Raw genomic sequence first — 20,171 nt, 5'->3', positions numbered from 1 at the left:
TTTTGCAGAAGTTGTCTCTACAAAGCACTCCATGGATATATGCCTGACATGGACCTTCTCCGCGTCTCAGAAACATATGCCAACTTTTCTCCACTTACTCCCCTCTTGTGACAACAATGGAAATGTTAGCTGATGTGCCCCTGGTTGAGTCCGCCTTTGGGCCAGTGCAAGCTGGCAGTGTGCTGTCCTATCAACTTCCACAGCCAAAGACCCGTGAAATTGTGAAAATTGCCGATGCCCCTTCTCCACTAATACTTCCGTTAAGATGGCAACAGGCTTCAGTCTTCCCAGTGTGCTTACGTCCTTAGCCATCAGGGGCAGTTCCATGTCAATGCATTAGAGACAACCTACGAGATGTCACACAAAGTCGAGGTTGCTACAAGGGAGCAGAGCACCAGCCCGGAATGGCTTCAGCTCAGGAAAATGAGAATAACATCCTCTCGTTTCCGAGAGGTTTGCCATGTCCGGGGAGAGACCTCAGCGGACCGCCTAGCTGAGCGGATGTTCAAGGGATCTGGTGTGCAGACCGTGGAGATGAAGAGGGGGCTAGCCATGGAGCCAGTGGCTGTACAGGAGTACTGCACACTGAAGAATGTTAACTTCTTTCCATGTGGCTTCGTAGTGCACCCAGATGCTCCGTGGTTAGGATCCTCTCCAGATGGCATCATATTTGATCCCAGTGTGAGACCACACATTGGACTCTTAGAGGTCAAGTGCCCAAATGTACAAAGTTATGTTGACTGCCTTTACCTGAGGATACAGAATGGAGAGCTGAAGTTGAAGAGATTTCATGCTTACTACTGGCAGGTGCAAGGTCAAATTCTTCTCACAGGTTGTAGCTGGTGTGATCTGTCATCTGTGCACAGGAGGACATCCTAGTTGAAAGGATGTCTAAAGATCTACAGGTTTCAAAAACTATAAGAGAGAAGGTTGAACACTTATTTTTACCACTACTTGCAGAAGTGTCTCTCGCACCTGAATGGATCCCCTGCATGGGTGCCAAGTTTAGTGGTTTCATGAAAAATAAGTATTGATGTTCTTGTGAAGAAACCTCAGTATAATATATTTGTTTAAAATAATGTATTTCAGCAAATGTTCAATTGTTCAGTTAATCAATTACACATCTCTAACATTGTATACAGTCTTGCATTCTGGCTATTCTGTGTTCACTTGATTTCTTTCCCCCACCCCTAAACTCATTGCCTAATTAAAGCCAATACAAGCTCCACACAAACTGATATTCACTACAACACAAATGATTGATACATGTCGTAGATAAACAAATTATTATTTTGCTACTACCAAATAAACACATGTACAGTAAGGAAATAAATCCGGACTGCTTGAAGATCTCCTTGTCAATCACAGATCCAGCACACAACGATGACATAAAAGTGACAGCTCCATGTGGTGACATTCCCAACATGCCCTTAAAGGTACAGTGTGACTTGTAGGAAGTGTTAAGGGAATTTTTATCAATAATGACTAATTATGTATACATTTCAATCAGACTAATCAGAATACTATTATGTTACTGTATATGTACTAATCAGAATACTATTATGTTACTGTATATGTATGAATTTTCTTTCTAATCCTAGTACCGAATATAATGTGTGTAAATATAATCAAGAATTAGAACAATGACTGTCTGTTCCTTGGTAGAAATGAATGAACTATATCGCCAGACTGGCTAGAATACTTATCTACACAGGCTGACCTTGGCTCTAGACGATGTGGGAAGGCTTGAGAACTATACAGCCTTTGTACCAGTGTCGAGAAGAGACGGAACAGTTTAGAAAACGATGACGTAATTTTCAGTTTATAACCTGTGATAAAATATATAATGAGCAGTACTCACGAGAATAAACGCAGCTGGTGTCACGTTCTGACCTTTATTTCCTTTGTTTTGTATTTATTTAATATGGTCAGGGCGTGAGTTGGGTGGGCAGTCTATGTTTGTTTTTCTATGTTTTGGGGTATTTCTATGTTTCGGCCTAGTATGGTTCTCAATCAGAGGCAGGTGTCATTAGTTGTCTCTGATTGAGAATCATACTTAGGTAGCCTAGGTTTCACTGTGTGTTTGTGGGTGATTGTTCCTGTCTCTGTGTTTTGTACCAGATAGGGCTGTTTTTAGTTTTCCACGTTTATTGTTTTGTAGTGTTCGTGTTTTTATTAAACATGAGTCAATATAACCACGCTGCGGTTTGGTCCGCCTCTACTTAACCACAGGAATACCGTTACAGCTGGTTGATTTCAAAGACTGGTCTCTGTCCATTTTATACAAATAAGGGTCTTACAGACTCTTATGAATTGACAGAGTGATTCATTTTAATTGGGTATTAAAACCAAGGAATTTAATTCCTGTAACAGGAAGAAAACACCTCACTCTGCAGTAGTAGTGAAGATGTTGTCTGGCAGCGGAGTTCAGTGCAGTCGATCACTACCTGGGTGTCTGGATAGTCCTTGAACTCGGGTGGCAGGTGGGCTTTGATGGTTTCCCTGGGGATCCATATCCGTGCTGATCCAAGCAGACCGTAGAAGAAGTTGGCCCAAGAGATGATAATCAGTCTCCCTGTCGATTGGTGGATGCTGAACCAATGGGCTAAATCCTTCTGCTTCCGACCCAGCGACAGATGAGTCATAAACAAGAAGAACTCGTCGATTGATGGCAGTGTCTGAATGTAAAGAAAAATGTTTTAGTACAATATAGTCCTTATATTCGGTCCATAACAAAAAGTAAATCATGTTTTGAAATTACAGTAAGATCAAATAATATTCTAAGTATTTAATGAAGTTGTCACTTACCAGTTTTCTTCGAGTAACACTTGTTTCAGATGGATTGGTGCTTGTGACTTGTAAACTTGGTCTCTGCTGTTTTCTCAGTCAAGTGCCAGAAGGCCATCAGGTGGGGGTAGATTGCAAATCTAAAGACAGACCCAGAGTATTTGAATACCAAAAAAGCTCATTACTATTATTGCCCATCTTCTCTGATCATCAAGTAGCACTAGACATGACCAAGCTGCTATTGTAGCCTGTTTTACTTGTTACTGCAATTCTACTGTAATTCATAGCAGCTATCATCACAGCAGTGAATTTGTTTTAAATGTTCCATTATTTAACCTGGGAAGTGGACTAAGAACCAAATCTTATTTGCAGGGACGACCTGGGAGCATTTTTGGGGGTTAACTGAAATCTAATGTAAAGACAATATACAGTTGAAGTCGGAAGTTTACATACACTTAGGTTGGAGTCATTGAAACTCGTTTTTCAACCACTCCACAAATTTCTTGTTAACAAACTATAGTTTTGGCAAGTCGGTTAGGACATCTACTTTGTGCATGACACAATACATTTTTCCAACAATTGTTTACAGACAGATTATTTCACTTATAACTCACTGTATCACAATGGGTCAGAAGTTTACATACACTAAGTTAACTGTGCCTTTAAACAGCTTGATAAAATCCAGAAAATGATTCCATGGCTTTAGAAGCTTCTGATAGCCTAATTGACATCATTTGAGTCAATTGGAGGTGCATCTGTGGAAATATTTCAAGGCTTACCTTCAAACCTCTTTGCTTGACTTCATGGGAAAATCAAAAGAAATCAGCAAAGATCTCAGAAAAACAACCGCTCAGGAAGGAAACGCGTTCTGTGAACGTACTTTGGTGTGAAACGTGTAAATCAATCCCAGAACAACAGCAAAGGACCTTGTGAAGATGCTCAAGGAAACAGTTACAAAAGTATCTATATCCACAGTAAACCGAGTCCTATATCGACATAACCTGAAAGGCCGCCCAGCAAGGAAGATGCCACTGCTCCAAAACCGCCATAAAAAAGCCAGACTACAGTTTGCAACGCACATGGGGACAAAGATCGTACTTTTTGGAGAAATGTCCTCTGGTCTGATGAATCAAAAATAGAACTGTTTGGCCATAATGACCATTGTTATGTTTGGAGGAAAAAGGGGCAGGCTTGCAAGGCAAAGAACACCATCCCAACCGTGAAGCACGAGGGTGGCAGCATCATGTTGTGGGAGTGCTTTGATGCAGGAGGGACTGGTGCACTTCACAAAATAGATGGCATCGTGAGGAAAGGAAAATTATGTGGATATATTGAAGCAATATCTCAAAACATCAGTCAAGAAGTTAAAGCTTGGTTGCAAATGGGTCTTGATGACCCCAAGCATACAGCCAAAGTTGTGGCAAAATGGCTTAACGACAACAACGTCAAGGTATTTGTCACGCCCTGGTCGAAGTATTTTGTGTTTTTCTTTATGTTTTGGTCAGGCCAGGGTGTGACATGGGTTTTTGTATGTGGTGTGTAGCTTAGTGGGATTGTAGCTTAGTGGGGTGTTCTGGGAGAGTCTATGGCTGTCTGAAGTGGTTCTCAATCAGAGGCAGGTGTTTACCGTTGTCTCTGATTGGGAACCATATTTAGGAAGCCATATTCTTTGGTTGTATTGTGGGTGATTGTCCTGTGTGTCTTGATGTCCTTGTTAGAGGTTTGTAGACACATGTATAGGCTGTTTTCGGTTTTCGTTTCATTTATTGTTTTGTTGAGTTTGTGTGTTGATTCGTGTTAAGTTGTTTTATTAAACATGGATCGAAATCTACACGCTGCAGTTTGGTCCGACTCTCCTTCACCAGTAGAAAGTTACAGTATTGGAGTGGCAATCACAAAGCCCTGACCTTAATCCTATAGAACATTTGTGGGCAGAACAGAAAAAGTGTGTGCAAGCTAGGAGGCCAACAAAACTGACTCCGTTACACCAGCTCTGTCAGCAGAAATGGGCCAAAATTCACCCAACTTGTTGTGGAAGGCTACCTGAAATGTTTGACCCAAGTTAAATAATTTAAAGGCAATGCAACCAAATACTAATTGAGTGTATGTAAACTTCTGACCCACTAAAAATGTGATGAAAGCAATAAAAGCTTAAATAAATAATTCTATTATTCTGACATTTTGACATTCTTAAAATAAAGTGATGATCCTAACTGACCTAAGACTGGGAATTTTTACTAGGATTAAATGTCAGGAATTGTGAAAAACTGAGTTTAAATGTATTTGGCTAAGGTGTATGTAAACTTCTGACCAAAGCCGTGTTGGGCGGTCAGTTTCTCCAGCTTGGCTCGAAGCTCCTCAATTTCTCTTACGTGCTCATGATTTGCCATTAGGGCCGTGTCCAGGGCTGCGGGTTCAGGGGCTGCACAGTAATCACGTGTCTGGACCTGATCAGAGGTGGCACAGTCCCATAGGCAGCGCACCTTTGTTCTTCATCCTCCTCAGTCGGAGCAGGAGGTTTCAGTCTTCTTTCCCAAACACCAGGTCTCTTTTCAATGTGCCAGTTCCATGAGAAGACTGTAGGAACAAAACCTCTTTTTTAGGAATTGTCGCTCCCCAATTTTTCCTTCAACAAAGTCACTCTCATTAGCACCTCATTCGCGGGGCTGTAATTTAAACGTAGCCATTGCAAACTATTTCAGTCAGAAATGCATCAACAACAGTTAGATAGCTATCAAGCTAATGATAAAAACAATAGCAGAAATCGCTGCAGGAAGTCATCAACCCTGTAGGAAGTAAATTAGAACATTGGAGGCGGTATAATGCACAGAGCCTATTGATTGTCTCTTCTCTCTTCTGTCACGTGCTACATCCTGTTGTTATGTGAACGACTGGCTGAGCCTTGGATACATCCAGTATTGCCCCAAACGCGCATTACTTGTTAACTTACAGCCAGTAGTGATCATAACACCCCCACCCCCCTTGTTGAGGCTGGGCAGGGAGTGTTGAAGCCGGGCTTGGTGCTGCCCCTGTTGAGGCAGGGCTGGGGGTGTTAAAGCTGGGCCTAGGACTACCACTGTTGAAGCTGGGCTGAGGGTATTTAGTCTAGGCCTGTACAACCCCTGTTGAGACTGGGCTGAGCCTTTTGAGGCTGAGCTTGGTGTGTGGAGGCTGGTCCAGGTGCTGCCCCTGTTGAGGCTGGTGCTGGAGGCCCTGTTAGGCCCTGTGTGCTGGGGCCTAATTCTCTCCTGCCCTGAAGGGTGAAAGGAACCACTTACTGCACATACAGTACACATATATAGCAACACAAGAATATAGATGTAGAGAGTAAGCAGTACCTGAACATATAGAAGAGCAGGTAAGCACTCCGGGCTCTGGTCCTCAGCACAGTGGCTTCATTGGACATTGACACTTGGCTGTCGTTACAGCAGAACCAGTTTCCACTGGCATTCAAGATGTCACTAATGTAGTGCCCTGTGGAACAAAGAAGACAGACTCGAGGTCAAGGGTCAGGCTCTTGTGTGTAATGGAGTGTGTTATAACAATTAAACAGTTCATTTGGAAGGTATTTTATCTGTTACAAGTGTCAAGTTTGGAAATCAGAGATAAACACATACACGTGGCATGCCTCTCCATTCCTTTGAATTAAATTGCGCAAACTCTAAACATATAGCAGTGCTTGTCGGGATGGCACTTCGCTCTGAAGCCTTGCTCGTTTGGTCTAAGAGGCTATCGGAGGGTCTAATTATCCCCTACACCAGGGTTCCCCAACTGGCGGACCGTCGGATGAATTTGGCCCACGGGTGATTTTATTTGGCCCACCCCATGTTTTATGAGCAAACAATTGTAATTGTTAAAAGACTGTAAAAACACCAGCAAATCAGTTCCAAGTGATTTTCATTTTGGAAATCTGATCCAAAGTCTTCCTACGCCTAATAAAGAGATATACGTGATTGTACACAAATGTAAGCAAGGTTTGAAATGAGTCAAATATGATATCTGTTTGGGCTTCTTGCTGTCAATTTGCAGTCTACAAATTATTATTATCCCGGCCTTCAACCCTCGATCATTTTCACTCCCTCAGCTTTGGGATACTTGTTTAAATGGCAGAGGCGCACGTGAATGCGCAAATTGAAAGTCGAGGAGAAGGGAGTGATTTGGGATTCAGCCTATGCCATATGTACTGTGCATTTGCATGTATGTGTTTTAAGGTATTTACTTACCGGAGTTTGCGGAGCCTCCCAAATGAGAGACTACGCCAGTCAGCTGGTAGTAGCCATTCACTGACTTCACTGGCTGCTTCTTCAGTAAGAAAACACATGTGATCATTGGATTCTCATTTCCCCTACAGTCCACCACACTGTCTACAGTCCACTACACTACTCGCCTACTGCAGATCTACTATATCATGTACTCCTCATAACTATCTCAGTGTTCTGTCATAACTTATATTTCACTGGTTTCACTCTCTATCTCTCCTCACCACTGAGGCTGTCCACAGCACTTTCCCTGGTTCCTGGTCATTACATTTACATTACATTTAAGTCATTTAGCAGACGCTCTTATCCAGAGCGACTTACAAATTGGTGCGTTCACCTTAAGACATCCAGTGGAACAGCCACTTTACAATAGTGCATCTAAATCTTTTAAGGGGGGTGAGAAGGATTACTTTATCCTGTCCTAGGTATTCCTGAAAGAGGTGGGGTTTCAGGTGTCTCCGGAAGGTGGTGATTGACTCCGCTGTCCTGGCATCGTGAGGAGTTTGTTCCACCATTGGGGGCCAGAGCAGCGAACAGTTTTGACTGGGCTGCGCGGGGAACTGTACTCCTCAGTGGTAGGGAGGCGAGCAGGCCAGAGGTGGATGAACGCAGTGCCCTTGTTTGGGTGTAGGGCCTGATCAGAGCCTGAGGTACTGAGGTGCCGTTCCCCTCACAGCTCCGTAGGCAAGCACCATGGTCTTGTAGCGGATGCGAGCTTCAACTGGAAGCCAGTGGAGAGAGCGGAGGAGCGGGGTGACGTGAGAGAACTTGGGAAGGTTGAACACCAGACGGGCTGCGGCGTTCTGGATGAGTTGTAGGGGTTTAATGGCACAGGCAGGGAGCCCAGCCAACAGCGAGTTGCAGTAATCCAGACGGGAGATGACAAGTGCCTGGATTAGGACCTGCGCTGCTTCCTGTGTGAGGCAGGGTCGTACTCTGCGGATGTTGTAGAGCATGAACCTACAAGAACGGGCCACCGCCTTGATGTTAGTTGAGAACGACAGGGTGTTGTCCAGGATCACGCCAAGGTTCTTAGCGCTCTGGGAGGAGGACACAATGGAGTTGTCAACCGTGATGGCGAGATCATGGAATGGGCAGTCCTTCCCCGGGAGGAAGAGCAGCTCCGTCTTGCCGAGGTTCAGCTTGAGGTGGTGATCCGTCATCCACACTGATATGTCTGCCAGACATGCAGAGATGCGTTTCGCCACCTGGTCATCAGAAGGGGAAAGGAGAAGATTAATTGTGTGTCGTCTGCATAGCAATGATAGGAGAGACCATGTGAGGTTATGACAGAGCCAAGTGACTTGGTGTATAGCGAGAATAGGAGAGGGCCTAGAACAGAGCCCTGGGGACGCCAGTGGTGAGAGCGCGTGGTGAGGAGACAGATTCTCGCCACGCCACCTGGTAGGAGCGACCTGTCAGGCAGGACGCAATCAAGCGTGGGCCGCGCCGGAGATGCCCAACTCGGGAGAGGGTGGAGAGGAGGATCTGATGGTTCACAGTATCGAAGGCAGCCGATAGGTCTAGAAGGATGAGAGCAGAGGAGAGAGAGTTAGCTTTAGCAGTGCGGAGGGCCTCCGTGATACAGAGAAGAGCAGTCTCAGTTGAATGACTAGTCTTGAAACCTGACTGATTTGGATCAAGAAGGTCATTCTGAGAGAGATAGCGGGAGAGCTGGCCAAGGACGGCACGTTCAAGAGTTTTGGAGAGAAAAGAAAGAAGGGATACTGGTCTGTAGTTGTTGACATCGGAGGGATCGAGTGTAGGTTTTTTCAGAAGGGGTGCAACTCTCGCTCTCTTGAAGACAGAAGGGACGTAGCCAGCGGTCAGGGATGAGTTGATGAGCGAGGTGAGGTAAGGGAGAAGGTCTCCGGAAATGGTCTGGAGAAGAGAGGAGGAATAGGGTCAAGCGGGCAGGTTGTTGGGCGGCCGGCCGTCACAAGACGCGAGATTTCATCTGGAGAGAGAGGGGAGAAAGAGGTCAGAGCACAGGGTAGGGCAGTGTGAGCAGAACCAGCGGTGTCGTTTGACTTAGCAAACGAGGATCGTCATTTGGTCATTTGAATCTGAGGGGTCAAATATACATATAAAGAGCTGTGAAAACGTGGTCGCTTGTCTGAATTGCTCTGGTCTAAAACAGCTTCCGTACATCACTGAAGATGTCTGAGAAACATTTTAATTTGCAGCTTCTAGCTTCTCTGTCTGCAGGACCATTTGGGAGTGGGTGGATTGTGTGGTGTTGGAACAAGAATATTGTTGTGATGCCATGACCTACCTGAACAGCAGAGGGCGCTATCTTTGGTCTCTCCGGGTGGGTTGGGGACTTGGCTGGCGAGGGTCTGGGGGATGGACACCTGGATATTGGGGTTCTGGTTGGTGAGGGCCTGTGGGCTGGCACTGTGCAGGGGTGGCACCGTGTCCCCACAGAAGGTGGAGAGCCTCAGCTCCGAAGGAAACAAAAGAGGAGCCTCCAGCTTCTCCAACCCCCCAGGTCCTCCAAACCTCTTTAGATGCAGAACCAGCACACTGCCCAGAGACAGAGAAGAACAGACAGACAATGAAACCAGTCAACAAATAACAGATGAGTGAAATTTGTTCGGTGGTGCTCATCCCTAAGTCCTACAACCTGCTCAGGAAGTAATTACTCCTAAATGCTCAGGACACAATGACAACTCATTTCATTAAATACTGCCAGTTCTATGAGAGGTTATAAAGGGGCAACTCACAGAGGCAGTGTGTGGAACTGCTCCACCTTTGAGGCGTGGAGGCCCTTGCAGCCCGCACATGTGAATTCAACCTTTTCTCCCTGGGTTAGAAACAAAAGCATTACAAAATGAGTGATACCACTACAATAATAAGATACCGTATTCTGAGACAGTGGGCAGCTTGCCCTGGGTGTTAGTCTCTACACCCAGGGCTAAACCCTGCGTGCTGACTTTAAAAGTGAGTGCTAGGCTGCTTAGCAAGGTGCGCTCAGAGCTGAAGTCCAATGAGAAGTGATTGTAGTCCTCTCTGGTGGACGACTCGCGCCCACAGCTTCAGAAGCAGGACAAAGAGAAGAAAAATGCATCGGGTTTCTGTTTCAGGTCTCTACAATGTTATGCCATGTATTTTGTAATATCATTTGTAGAACGATCATGTTACCAGTAGATACATTACAACCAATGGGAGCTCTTACCTGGTACATGTGCGCACTGAGACAAGCTGGAACTCCAACTGGGAAACAGGGCAGGTATAGTTCACCCAGAGTGTCTTCAGTATCATGCCCTCCTCCTTCAGCTGGCACAGCATATTCACAAGTAACTCGTGTGCGTCCTTTGATGAGAAAGAAAAATACCAAGATAAAATCTAATTATTGAGAGAAAATGAACCCTTGCAAAAAGAGTGCATGTTCAGAAGAGAGTAGTGCCTCAGTTACCTGTTGCGTGTCCCCCAGATACTTCAAATCATATCCCGACAAGGAGTACTTGACCTTCCACATGAGGTCTGCTTTTGAGGCCTGGTTTGCGCCACTGTCAGGTAGACCCAAACGGTGCACATCAGACAGACACCTGTAGGGGAGACAGAGAGTAAATTAGCAGCTGACTGGATGGTGTCAACCTACTGGCTTACGGCTGAAGAGGCAGATGAGTATATCCAAATATTTTTTATCTTGCGGCACCCCATCATTAGAAATGATTCATTCGATTCAATATAATTTCACCTTTGAGGACTGACAATGAAGCAAAACAACAAAAATGTGTTGCTTATTCTCCTAAGATATTTGGTTTGGATACTGCTCTCATTTCCAGAGCATTTTAAAAGCTACCAAATGTCCCATACTAATGTGGAATGTTCAGTCAATGACCTGTATGGGTAATATAGTCATTCTACAGTTTCCAAATTGGCCTACAAATATCTACATCATAATCATTGTGTCATTGTTGTTCCTCTGGGTTATGAAGATTCCCGAAAACAAAACAAAAATGGAAATAAATAAATGCCGCGGAATATGAAGTGGTTAAGGTTAGGGAAAGGGTTAGCAAAAATGCTTTCCTAACCTGCTACGAAAATCACTTTCTATAGAAGTGGCATGAAGAGTGTGTCCCTCCTTGAATTTATGAACACAAATAATGGGTGGGTGGGGGTGTGTCTACTTTTGTGCCTTCCCTTACCTGAGCAGGTTGGAGAAGGGGGAGGAGCTCCAGAGTTGTTCCTGGCGTAGGATTTCCTTTGAGAAGGAAGGCAGGACCAGGAGGCACTGCAGGGTGGCGTTTAGGAAGCAAGTGTTGCCAATGTTAGGCAACCTGTGAAGAAGAACCAGCCATCAGTACACACATAGAGATACAATATCCTAGAAACATTGAGTGGCCTATGTCATAAACCTTCATAACTCTGGAAAGTGCTGACAATGGCAGCCATCTTGGTCAGGGATAAGTTCTATGTCACTCTATGAGTACACAAAGAAGTGGATGTCCTTTAGACCAAGATCGCCATAATTCATGGGTTTATAAATATCTAATAAAACGGACATGCTTGATAGTAAGCCCCATCCCCATAGTATATCAGACATTGATATCTAAACAATAAAGAGCTTATTTTCAATGCATTTGCATTGTGTTGTGGTTGCATTTGCGGTGTGTTTTGGTTTACCCAAGAAGTTCCATGTTGACCAGGGCCCCCCGTTCTCCTCTGGCCCCCTGGGTCTCCTCTGACCTTCTGGTGGCTGAGCTGGCCCTGGGAAGAGTCTGACTTCTGGCACCTGAGCCTGACCTCTGGGGCCTTGGGCTAGAGTGGTCCTGAAGAGACAGAGGTCTGAAGGAAGGAGAGAAACAGGTGTAAAGCTTCCAACGCAGAGATAGTATCACTCTACACAGTATCTCTCTTAAATACTATACTGTACTATAAACACAGTCTGAGTAGTTATGCATGTATTGATGTCCATATAAATGCAGTGTACTAAGTAGACCAGGGCAATAGGTTAGTACTCTATTCATCCACTAGATGTGATTAGAAGAGCCTAAAACTGCAGTTTGAGGAAAATAACTTTCTGGGACTGTTATCAAGCGTCTCAGAGTAGGAGTTTGATCTAGGATCAGTATTTCCTTTTAGATCATAATAAATCAGATTATTATGGACAGAGAGGACCTGATCCTAGATTAGCTCTCATACTCTGGATTAACACTGGCCCTGGTCTTGTAGCTCTAAAGCCAACTCTTCAAGGGGACTCTAGGATGGCACTGTACTTATTTTATTTTTGTTTGAATTACCTGACTGTTGCGCCCTCTTGGCTGGTGTCTCCATGACTGTACAGAGGGTTGGTAGGAGAGGGAGAACTAGGGCAGGACACCACTGGAGAGGATTTCACTGGGGAAGGGTGTTTGACAGGTGACCTGGGGAGAGAGGGCTGTTTAGCAGGAGAGCAAGGCCGAGAGGAACAGTTAACAGGAGAGGGAGGTGGATAGAGGGAGGAGAGTTGGTCAGAGGGTGAGGGGTCAGAGGTGGCGGAGGAATTCCGTTCAGAACGGTCAGTTGGAATTGGAGAGGGAGATGAAGTGCTACTCTCCTTCTTATTTCTTGTCTTCTGCTCCACATCAATTGAATTGGCTTTCTGCCGTTTTTTCTGTTGACAAGAATATGTGTTAGTGCTAAATAATTTTCCCCGATCCCCAGCCAATGTAGAAAAAAAAATGTGTGTGGTGGGGGTCATATTAATAGGAACATGTAGGCCTAAATTAGAGGAACTTAGCTATCTATCCTCAACCTCAAATAACACAGTATAGACAAGTTACATTGAGTGACATTTGCAAAAGCTGAACTTCATATACATTTCATGTACACTTTTTATGTATTCGTCAATCAGAATCTACTTTTACTTAATTATTCCCGCTAGGTCTAAGAGAAAAATACTACTCCAGAATTGAAGTAGTTGTTAATTGATTAAATGACCTGATTTCATACCTTTTTGCACCAGCAGAAACAAGCCATGTCGATAACCAATTAAGACTGATACATATCCACATTTTTCAAATTGGCTTTAAGACCATTGTGATGTCATCGGTCATGTATGACACCACAGTCTGGCAACCCAATCTAGAATTGTTTAAAATATAGAGTTCAATTATCAAATATGTTTTATTGAAAGTAAAGTTGCGCAGTATACATACAATACTGTAGATATGCTCCATTGTTTTCTTGTTCCTTTCTTTACATACATGTTTTATATATTGTTTATTTGAACATGCCACCACAATAAATGCATTTTAAGTGCCTTCATCTTCCTTGTTTTTTGATAGCTTCCATGTTGTTTGTGGGGTGGTCATCGGTTTATTGAATTGCTAAATGCTTTTTCTCATATTCACCAGCAGATGGACAAAGGGTTGGTCAAAAGAATGTGAACAGGTTTAGCCTAAACCTCAAATAACAATCCAGATTGGTTAGGGACAGTTTTCCGTATTCAATCTTGCCCTGAGGGCAGCTCTGCCTCAAGGGCAGAATGAAAGTGATTGGTTCAATTAAAGCTCAATGGTCAGTGAGCAGAGCTTAAAGTGCCCAGTGAAAGTTAATAACCAATCTGATGGAGCTTAAGAATTTTGAAAAGACTAAATGGCCAAATGTTGCATAATCCAGGTGTGGAAAGCTCCTAGATTTACTCAGAAATACTCACAGCTGTAATCGCTGCCAAATGTGTTTCAACTTAGGGGTGTGAATACTTACAGTATAGTATGTAAATTGAATATTTAATTTAATTTTCAATACATTTGCAAACATTTCAAAAAATATGTTTTAACTTTGTCGTTATGGGGTATTTTGTATAATTGGGTGAGAGAAAAAATATATTTACTCAATTCTAAATGCAGGCTGTAACACAACAAAATGTGGAAAAAGTCTAGGGGTGTGAATACTTTCTGAAGGGACTGTATGTGAAGATGAATCCACTAATTAAGTCACTCTGGTTAGGAGCGTCTGCTAAATGACTTAAAATGTAATCGTAATATAAATTAATTGTAAATAATGTATTGTGTCACGTTGGAGTCACTTATTGTAAATAAGAATAGAACACCATGATTAAAGATAGTCATGAATGAATCATGAATAACGTTGAGTGAGAAAGTTTGAGGTATAAATATCATACCCCCCAAAAAATGCTAACCACCCCGATGTAAGAATATTTTAAGATAATACACAACGCAGAGGACTAGAGGTCAATAGGGAATTAACAATCAATGTAAATAGTTGTTTGTCAGTTGAACATCTGTTTAGAATCTGTGTAGGAATTTCAGTCCTGTACTCATAGCTACATGTGTCAAGTTGTCATTGGTCCAAATACATTGAGCCTGAAACAGGATACTTGTTATTTGCAGGAATGCAATCTGGTGAGGGCCCAAAAAGGTGACACTTTCGTTTTGTTGCACTGAAACATGCAAAAGAATTCCCTGCTAGTGTCACACCCTGACCTTAGAGATCCTTATTATTCTCTACGTTTGGTTAGGTCAGGGTGTGACTCAGGTGGGGAAGTCTATGTTTTCTGTTTCTTTGTTTTTGGCTGAGTGTGGTTCCCAATCAGAGGCAGCTGTCTATCGTTGTCTCTGATTGGGGATCATACTTAGGCAGCCCTTTTTCCCACCATTAGGTTGTGGGATCTTGTTTTCTGTTTAGTTTCTGTAGCCTGACAGAACTGTGCGTTTTCGTTTTTTTGACTTTGTTATTTTGTTTGGTGTCATCAACAAAGATACGATGTATGCCTACCACGCTGCGCCTTGGTTTCCTTCTACCAACGAGAGTCGTTACAGCTAAAGAGAAGTGCAGGTTTTAACTAATTAAACAACAAAGAATGATCTACATGATCATTCTCTGTGTGTAAAATAAAAACTGTTTAATGTGAACCTAACTCAAAGCTAAAAAAAATATATAAAGAAAAACATCTTAAAAACCCTTGGATGCAATGCTGGTCAAAATTACCCTTCCTAATGTTTTTTTTTGCCGTATTAACCCCCCCCCCCCCAAATGTCATCATCTAATATTCCAGGAAATCCTTAAATAATGTGTCTTTAATGTTCTAACATTCTAGTTTTGTTTTTTAATTTCTTATTTTTTAAGTAAAAATAGTTTTTGCATCACTACCCCAAGTTTTCAAATATAGGGTCAAATATATATTATTGCGTCGTCAAATTGACCTTTCTTTTTGCCACAAAAATAAAATCCAAGTAATTAATATAATATTTATTAAATATCTTATTTTTAAATGTTCATTAATTACAGTTTTCATTTCTCCCTTTTAACTAATTGAGTAAAAGGAGTTTCATTAAGAGGCTCATAAGAATGTTGCCAGATATACAACCAAAATGGTTTTACAGATGCCAATCTGAGGTATCCAATTCAGATGACACAGACTACAGTTGAAGTCGGAAGCTTACATACACCTTAGGCAAATACATTTAAACTCAGTTTTTCACAATTCCTGACATTTAATCCTAGTAAAAATTCCCTGTCTTAGGTCAGTTAGGATAACCACTTTATTATAAGAATGTGAAATGTCAGAATAATAGAGAATTATTTATTTCAGCTTTCATCACATTCCCAGTGGGTCAGAAGTTTACATACACTCAATTAGTATTTGGCAGCATTGCCTTTAAATTGTTTAACTTGGGTCAAACGTTTTGGGTAGCCTCCCACAAGCTTCCCACAATAAGTTGGGTGAATTTTGGCACATTCCTCCTTACAGAACTGATGTAACTGAGTCAGGTTTGTAGGTCTCCTTGCTCGCACATGCTTTTTCAGTTCTGTCCACAAATTTGGAATTGGAAGTATGCTTGGGGTCATTGTCCACTTGGAAGACCCATTTGCGGCCAAGCAAAATCTACAATGGAATGGTTCAAAAATAAACATATCCAGGTGTTAGAATGGCCAAGTCAAAGTCCAGACCTGAATCCAATCGAGAATCTGTGGAAAGAACTGAAAACTGCTGTTCACAAATGCTCTCCATCCAACCTCACTGAGCTCGAGCTGTTTTGCAAGGAGGAATGGGAAAGAATTTCAGTCTCTCGATGTGCAAAACTGATAGAGACATACCCCAAGCGACTTACAGCTGCAAAAGGTGGCGCTACAAAGTATTAACTTAAGGGGGCTGAATAATTTTGCACGCCCAATTTTTCAGTTTTTGATTTGTTAAAAAAGTTTGAAATATCCAATAAATGTCGTTCCACTTCATGATTGTGTCCCACTTGTTGATTCTTCACAAAAAAATACAGTTTTATATCTTTATGTTTGAAGCCTGAAATGTGGCAGAAGGTCGCAAAGTTCAAGGGGGCCGAATACTTTCGCAAGGCACTGTAACTGGGATGACCAGCAGGCAACACCACTGCCACCACCACGGCCCGCAAGTACTCCGCACGGAAGAGGTGGACTACAGCCAATCATGTACGATGAGCCCAGGGATCAATACTCACCAGAACCTAGGTCTCCAACATATAGCTGTGATGACAGTACATTCAGTACATTCTCTCAAGAGAGCTAGGACAGAGACTCCCAGTCACATCAATAATCATCTCCGAAAAGGCAGAACCCAGCCCTGCGCATACTTAGGCCCATGTTCTGTTTTAGTGCTTTAAAAAGGGAAACATTTATGTATGCACTATTTGCACTTTTTTGATGTGACCGTTAATGTCACCTACATGTTCACCATGCCTTGATGTGACTGTTAATGTCACCTACATGTTCACCATGCCTTGATGTGATTGTTAATGTCACCTACATGTTCACCATGCCTTGATGTGACTGTTAATGTCACCTACAACAGGTGCACCATGCCTTACTGTAACTGTTAATGTCACCTACATGTTCACCATGCCATGTTGTGACTGTTTGTCACCTTGAATAATAATAAATAAGTCTAAACAAAGAACAGTGTGTCTTACGTACCTTGAGTATAATGAAGACACTATAACTGGAAAATCTGCTTCCTAGATGGAATGGAACAAAGGCCTACATCTGTGGAGCATCATGATCACAGGCTTGCTGGAGTTTCTTTACATCCATGCACCTGCTTACACAATACAACCTTTTCCAATAACTAACCTTAGAGCGACAGCTAGTCTTTGCTTAGGCTTTATTGGGGTCCTGTAGTTGGTCGTCTGCTTGGTGAGGTCTGGGCCAACAAAAAACAGAAGAGTCTCCATCTCTTCTGCACTCATCCGGAAGTATCGGTGATGTCGGGCAGGGTCCAAGAGCAGCTCCTGGACAAGGTGGTATTATTGCCCATGCTCCCTTCTCAACACCTTCTCCTCCTTCCCTGTGTGCCTCAATAATACAAGGGCGACCAACTTCTGTTTTTGCAGGTGGTGTCTGTTAATCCATGCTGTTTAGAAAAGCATAAAGTATTGTTTATTTTTAGTTGTATAATATTACAGTTTCTTATTTCATGGGCGTTTATTCAGTAAATGCATTGTTTATATCTCATACCAGAGTGGTTTGGTTGTAAGGTGAAAGAGACTGGCTAATTACAGTAATCAGCCTGCCATCATGTATATTATTGGCATAATGGAGTCACTCCTCAATAATGGAGTCACTCCTCAATCGCGGTGAAATCAGAAGAATCAAAATACATTTCAACAGGGTCACTGGAAAATGCAGGCAAGAAAAGGAGCTAAAAACAGCATTCCGCCCCCAAAATAATATAGTTGGTTCAGAGTTTGCTTTGATATTTTAACCTGTGTTTCGTGATCACGTGTGGTGTGGGGGGACAAAATCAATTTGCGCATGCACTTGCGCGGGCGGTTTGGGTTCCGTGTAAGTGTATGGAAACTTCCTACTTCAACTGTATGTGCCTGTGGGTCAAGTTGGAGTTGCACCTGGTAGTCCAGCTGTCCTAGATGATTCTACAGATGTGGAGGACTCCTCTGAGAGTGAAAACCAGTCAAATAGACTGAGTAAAACAGGGTCTTACTGGGCTGAACCCCCCCAATAAAGGCAGGACCAGAAGCCATAACATCCTGAGGAGCTGCCCAGGGCCTGCTCCAGGGTCAACAGTTATGTCACCAAAAGTTGCCTGAGAACTGTTCATTAGTGACAACAAAATTGAGGAGTACACATTTAGAAGGACAAATAATAGTAACAGCCAGCAAAAGGGACAGAGTGGCAAGATGTCAACAGAGGTACTAAAGGCCTTTATTGGCATGGGGAAAAAAGGTGGGATGTCTCCACAGGAGCTATTTGTGGATCCACTGCAGAATCCAATGTATAAGGCCACCATGTCGGTCGGAAGATATGAGGATATCTGTCGCTACCTGAGGCTTGATGACAAGAGGAACAGAGTGTTCAGAGAGGCAACGAACCACCTGGCAGCCTTCCGGTATGTGTGGGACATTTTCCTAGAAAACTGTAGAGGAAGTTTCATCCCCAGCGACTGAGCCACAGTGGATGAGGAGCTTTCCTCCAGACGTGACGCTTGACATTCCATCCAAAGAGTTCAATCTTGGTTTCAGACCAGAGACTTGTTTCTCATGGTCTGGGAGTCCTTTAGGTGCCTTTTGGCAAATTCCAAGTGGGCTGTCATCCGCCTGTGGACATCTGTTCTACAATGTGCAGCAGAGCATGATACCCTTTGTTGGCACAATTGATCTCTTTCAGGCAGAGAGTACACCTGGCATACCTCTTTTTATCCACTGAGAGGGAAAGTGTGTTGCGTTTCTTTCACCTCTATTGGCATCCAGCATAAGCCAGGCCCAGCTCCAGCTACACTTGATCCCTGAATCCACTTGTTTAACAAGCAACGCCTTATTTTCACCTAATTCTCTCATTCTGAAAATTAACCATATACTGTCGAGGGAAAACATTAGTTCACAGATAGTAGTTAGTTCATTAGGTAATTAACATTTCACACAGATTGTCAGGGTCCAGTAAGTTGAGGAACGGCAAAGAGTCGTATAACGTTACCAATTAATACTATAGCGAATTGGTTAGGGAACTAACGTTAGCTCATTTGATGTTGTAACGTTAGCTAGCTGTCTGGCTTTATTAGCCAGCTAAGTTTCAAACAATAAACTCAATTTTTTGATCAGCTAAGTTTCATAATGTTGCTCAACATTTCTCTGGCTAGCTAACGGAGAATTCGATCCAGCTACAGTACTATAGCAAGATACAATGCTAACAATACTTGTTTCACTTTCTCCCTCACCTCAAACTTTCCAAATGCCAGTTGTTTTTTGGTTACAGCTCATGAAGTACGCTTCATCACCTTCTCACCCCGGTCTCCGTGATCTCACCTACCTCTTCGTTATCGTTCAGCGGACGCGCTGCTGTAACTGGCGAACTGCCTTTGCACCCTACTGCTGTCTTTCTGCAACTAGAAAATAGCCCTTATGCCTTTATATCGGACGTTCTAAACACACTTCATACCGGCGACAGTCTAGTTGTTATCGACGATATAACATTACTACTACTGTGTCGCAGTTTTTTACTAGTTGTCTTCAGGACTTGCCTCAAATTAATATTCATCATCTACATCGAATTGTTAAATCAGCCTCATTGACTCCAGCTAGCAATAATTAAAAGGGGTTCAAGATGTATATAGGAAGCTACTTAGATAAGTATGTAGGTGAATAACGTTACCAAGTCAGTGACAGATATAACGTTAGCTAGCGACAATCATATTAGCTAGCTAATTTAACTATTAACTGTAGCTAGCTAGATAGTTACTTCGTAAAATGATACAACGTTGACAGGATCTACCTGAGAACGTGTGTATTTTCGTTAGCTTGGTTAAGTTGTGCTTGCTAGCCATATTTGCTAGCTAAAAATAATTGTTATTCAGGTCTTCTAAACATTATCTAACGAAGATACATTGACAGGGGAGATTACCGTGAGGGCTGCCTGTCACAGGTCCATGAGGAAGAGTGAAAAGCCGCACAGCGTGAGAGTAGGGAAAGGTTATAGATGGCTACTAGGGACCTTGTTAAACATCTCCTGTGGGACACTGTCATCATTGTCAAAATGTGTTGGAGACAGTGTCAACGTTTAATCTTATCAATAGATAGATATTAATGATGGGTCCCAATCCCAATTTAGAATTGCCCACAGGTTATTTGGTAAAGATCTGTTGATGCAGTGTTTGGTAATTGTGTTACTGAGACAGAATGTATTCCTGTA

The 20,171-nt window shown here is 42.9% G+C and overlaps 1 protein-coding gene across 4 annotated transcripts in view; it reads right to left on the bottom strand.

The window, feature by feature from the left end:
* LOC115142817 (ubiquitin carboxyl-terminal hydrolase 37-like) overlaps positions 1 to 19,969 on the bottom strand; it is a 37,811-nt gene extending 17,842 nt beyond the window's left edge. The window contains exons 1-16 of one of the 4 annotated variants that reach the window (XM_065001646.1): positions 19,201 to 19,592; positions 17,103 to 17,382; positions 12,296 to 12,648; positions 11,679 to 11,840; positions 11,201 to 11,332; positions 10,465 to 10,597; positions 10,225 to 10,361; positions 9,983 to 10,082; positions 9,773 to 9,852; positions 9,322 to 9,572; positions 7,011 to 7,089; positions 6,126 to 6,261; positions 5,738 to 6,040; positions 5,160 to 5,364; positions 2,809 to 2,927; positions 1,101 to 2,678 (exon numbers count right to left, since the gene is read on the bottom strand). In XM_065001646.1, coding sequence (XP_064857718.1) covers positions 6,249 to 6,261; positions 7,011 to 7,089; positions 9,322 to 9,572; positions 9,773 to 9,852; positions 9,983 to 10,082; positions 10,225 to 10,361; positions 10,465 to 10,597; positions 11,201 to 11,332; positions 11,679 to 11,692 — 939 coding nt within the window. In that variant the 5' untranslated portion in view covers positions 11,693 to 11,840; positions 12,296 to 12,648; positions 17,103 to 17,382; positions 19,201 to 19,592 and the 3' untranslated portion in view covers positions 1,101 to 2,678; positions 2,809 to 2,927; positions 5,160 to 5,364; positions 5,738 to 6,040; positions 6,126 to 6,248. Of the gene's footprint in view, positions 1 to 1,100; positions 2,679 to 2,808; positions 2,928 to 5,159; positions 5,365 to 5,737; positions 6,041 to 6,125; positions 6,262 to 7,010; positions 7,090 to 9,321; positions 9,573 to 9,772; positions 9,853 to 9,982; positions 10,083 to 10,224; positions 10,362 to 10,464; positions 10,598 to 11,200; positions 11,333 to 11,678; positions 11,841 to 12,295; positions 12,649 to 17,102; positions 17,383 to 19,200; positions 19,593 to 19,883 lie in introns of those variants that run through there. The other 3 variants (XM_029682581.2, XM_029682580.2, XM_029682582.2) reach the window with 3 other exon arrangements.
* Positions 19,970 to 20,171: the final 202 nt, after the last annotated feature.

The sequence above is a fragment of the Oncorhynchus nerka genome, linkage group LG15 (genome assembly GCF_034236695.1).
Source record: "Oncorhynchus nerka isolate Pitt River linkage group LG15, Oner_Uvic_2.0, whole genome shotgun sequence".
In the NCBI taxonomy this organism is placed as follows: domain Eukaryota; kingdom Metazoa; phylum Chordata; class Actinopteri; order Salmoniformes; family Salmonidae; genus Oncorhynchus; species Oncorhynchus nerka.
Note: the sequence above shows the minus strand (reverse complement) of the source record. Positions and strands in the feature narration are given on the sequence as shown.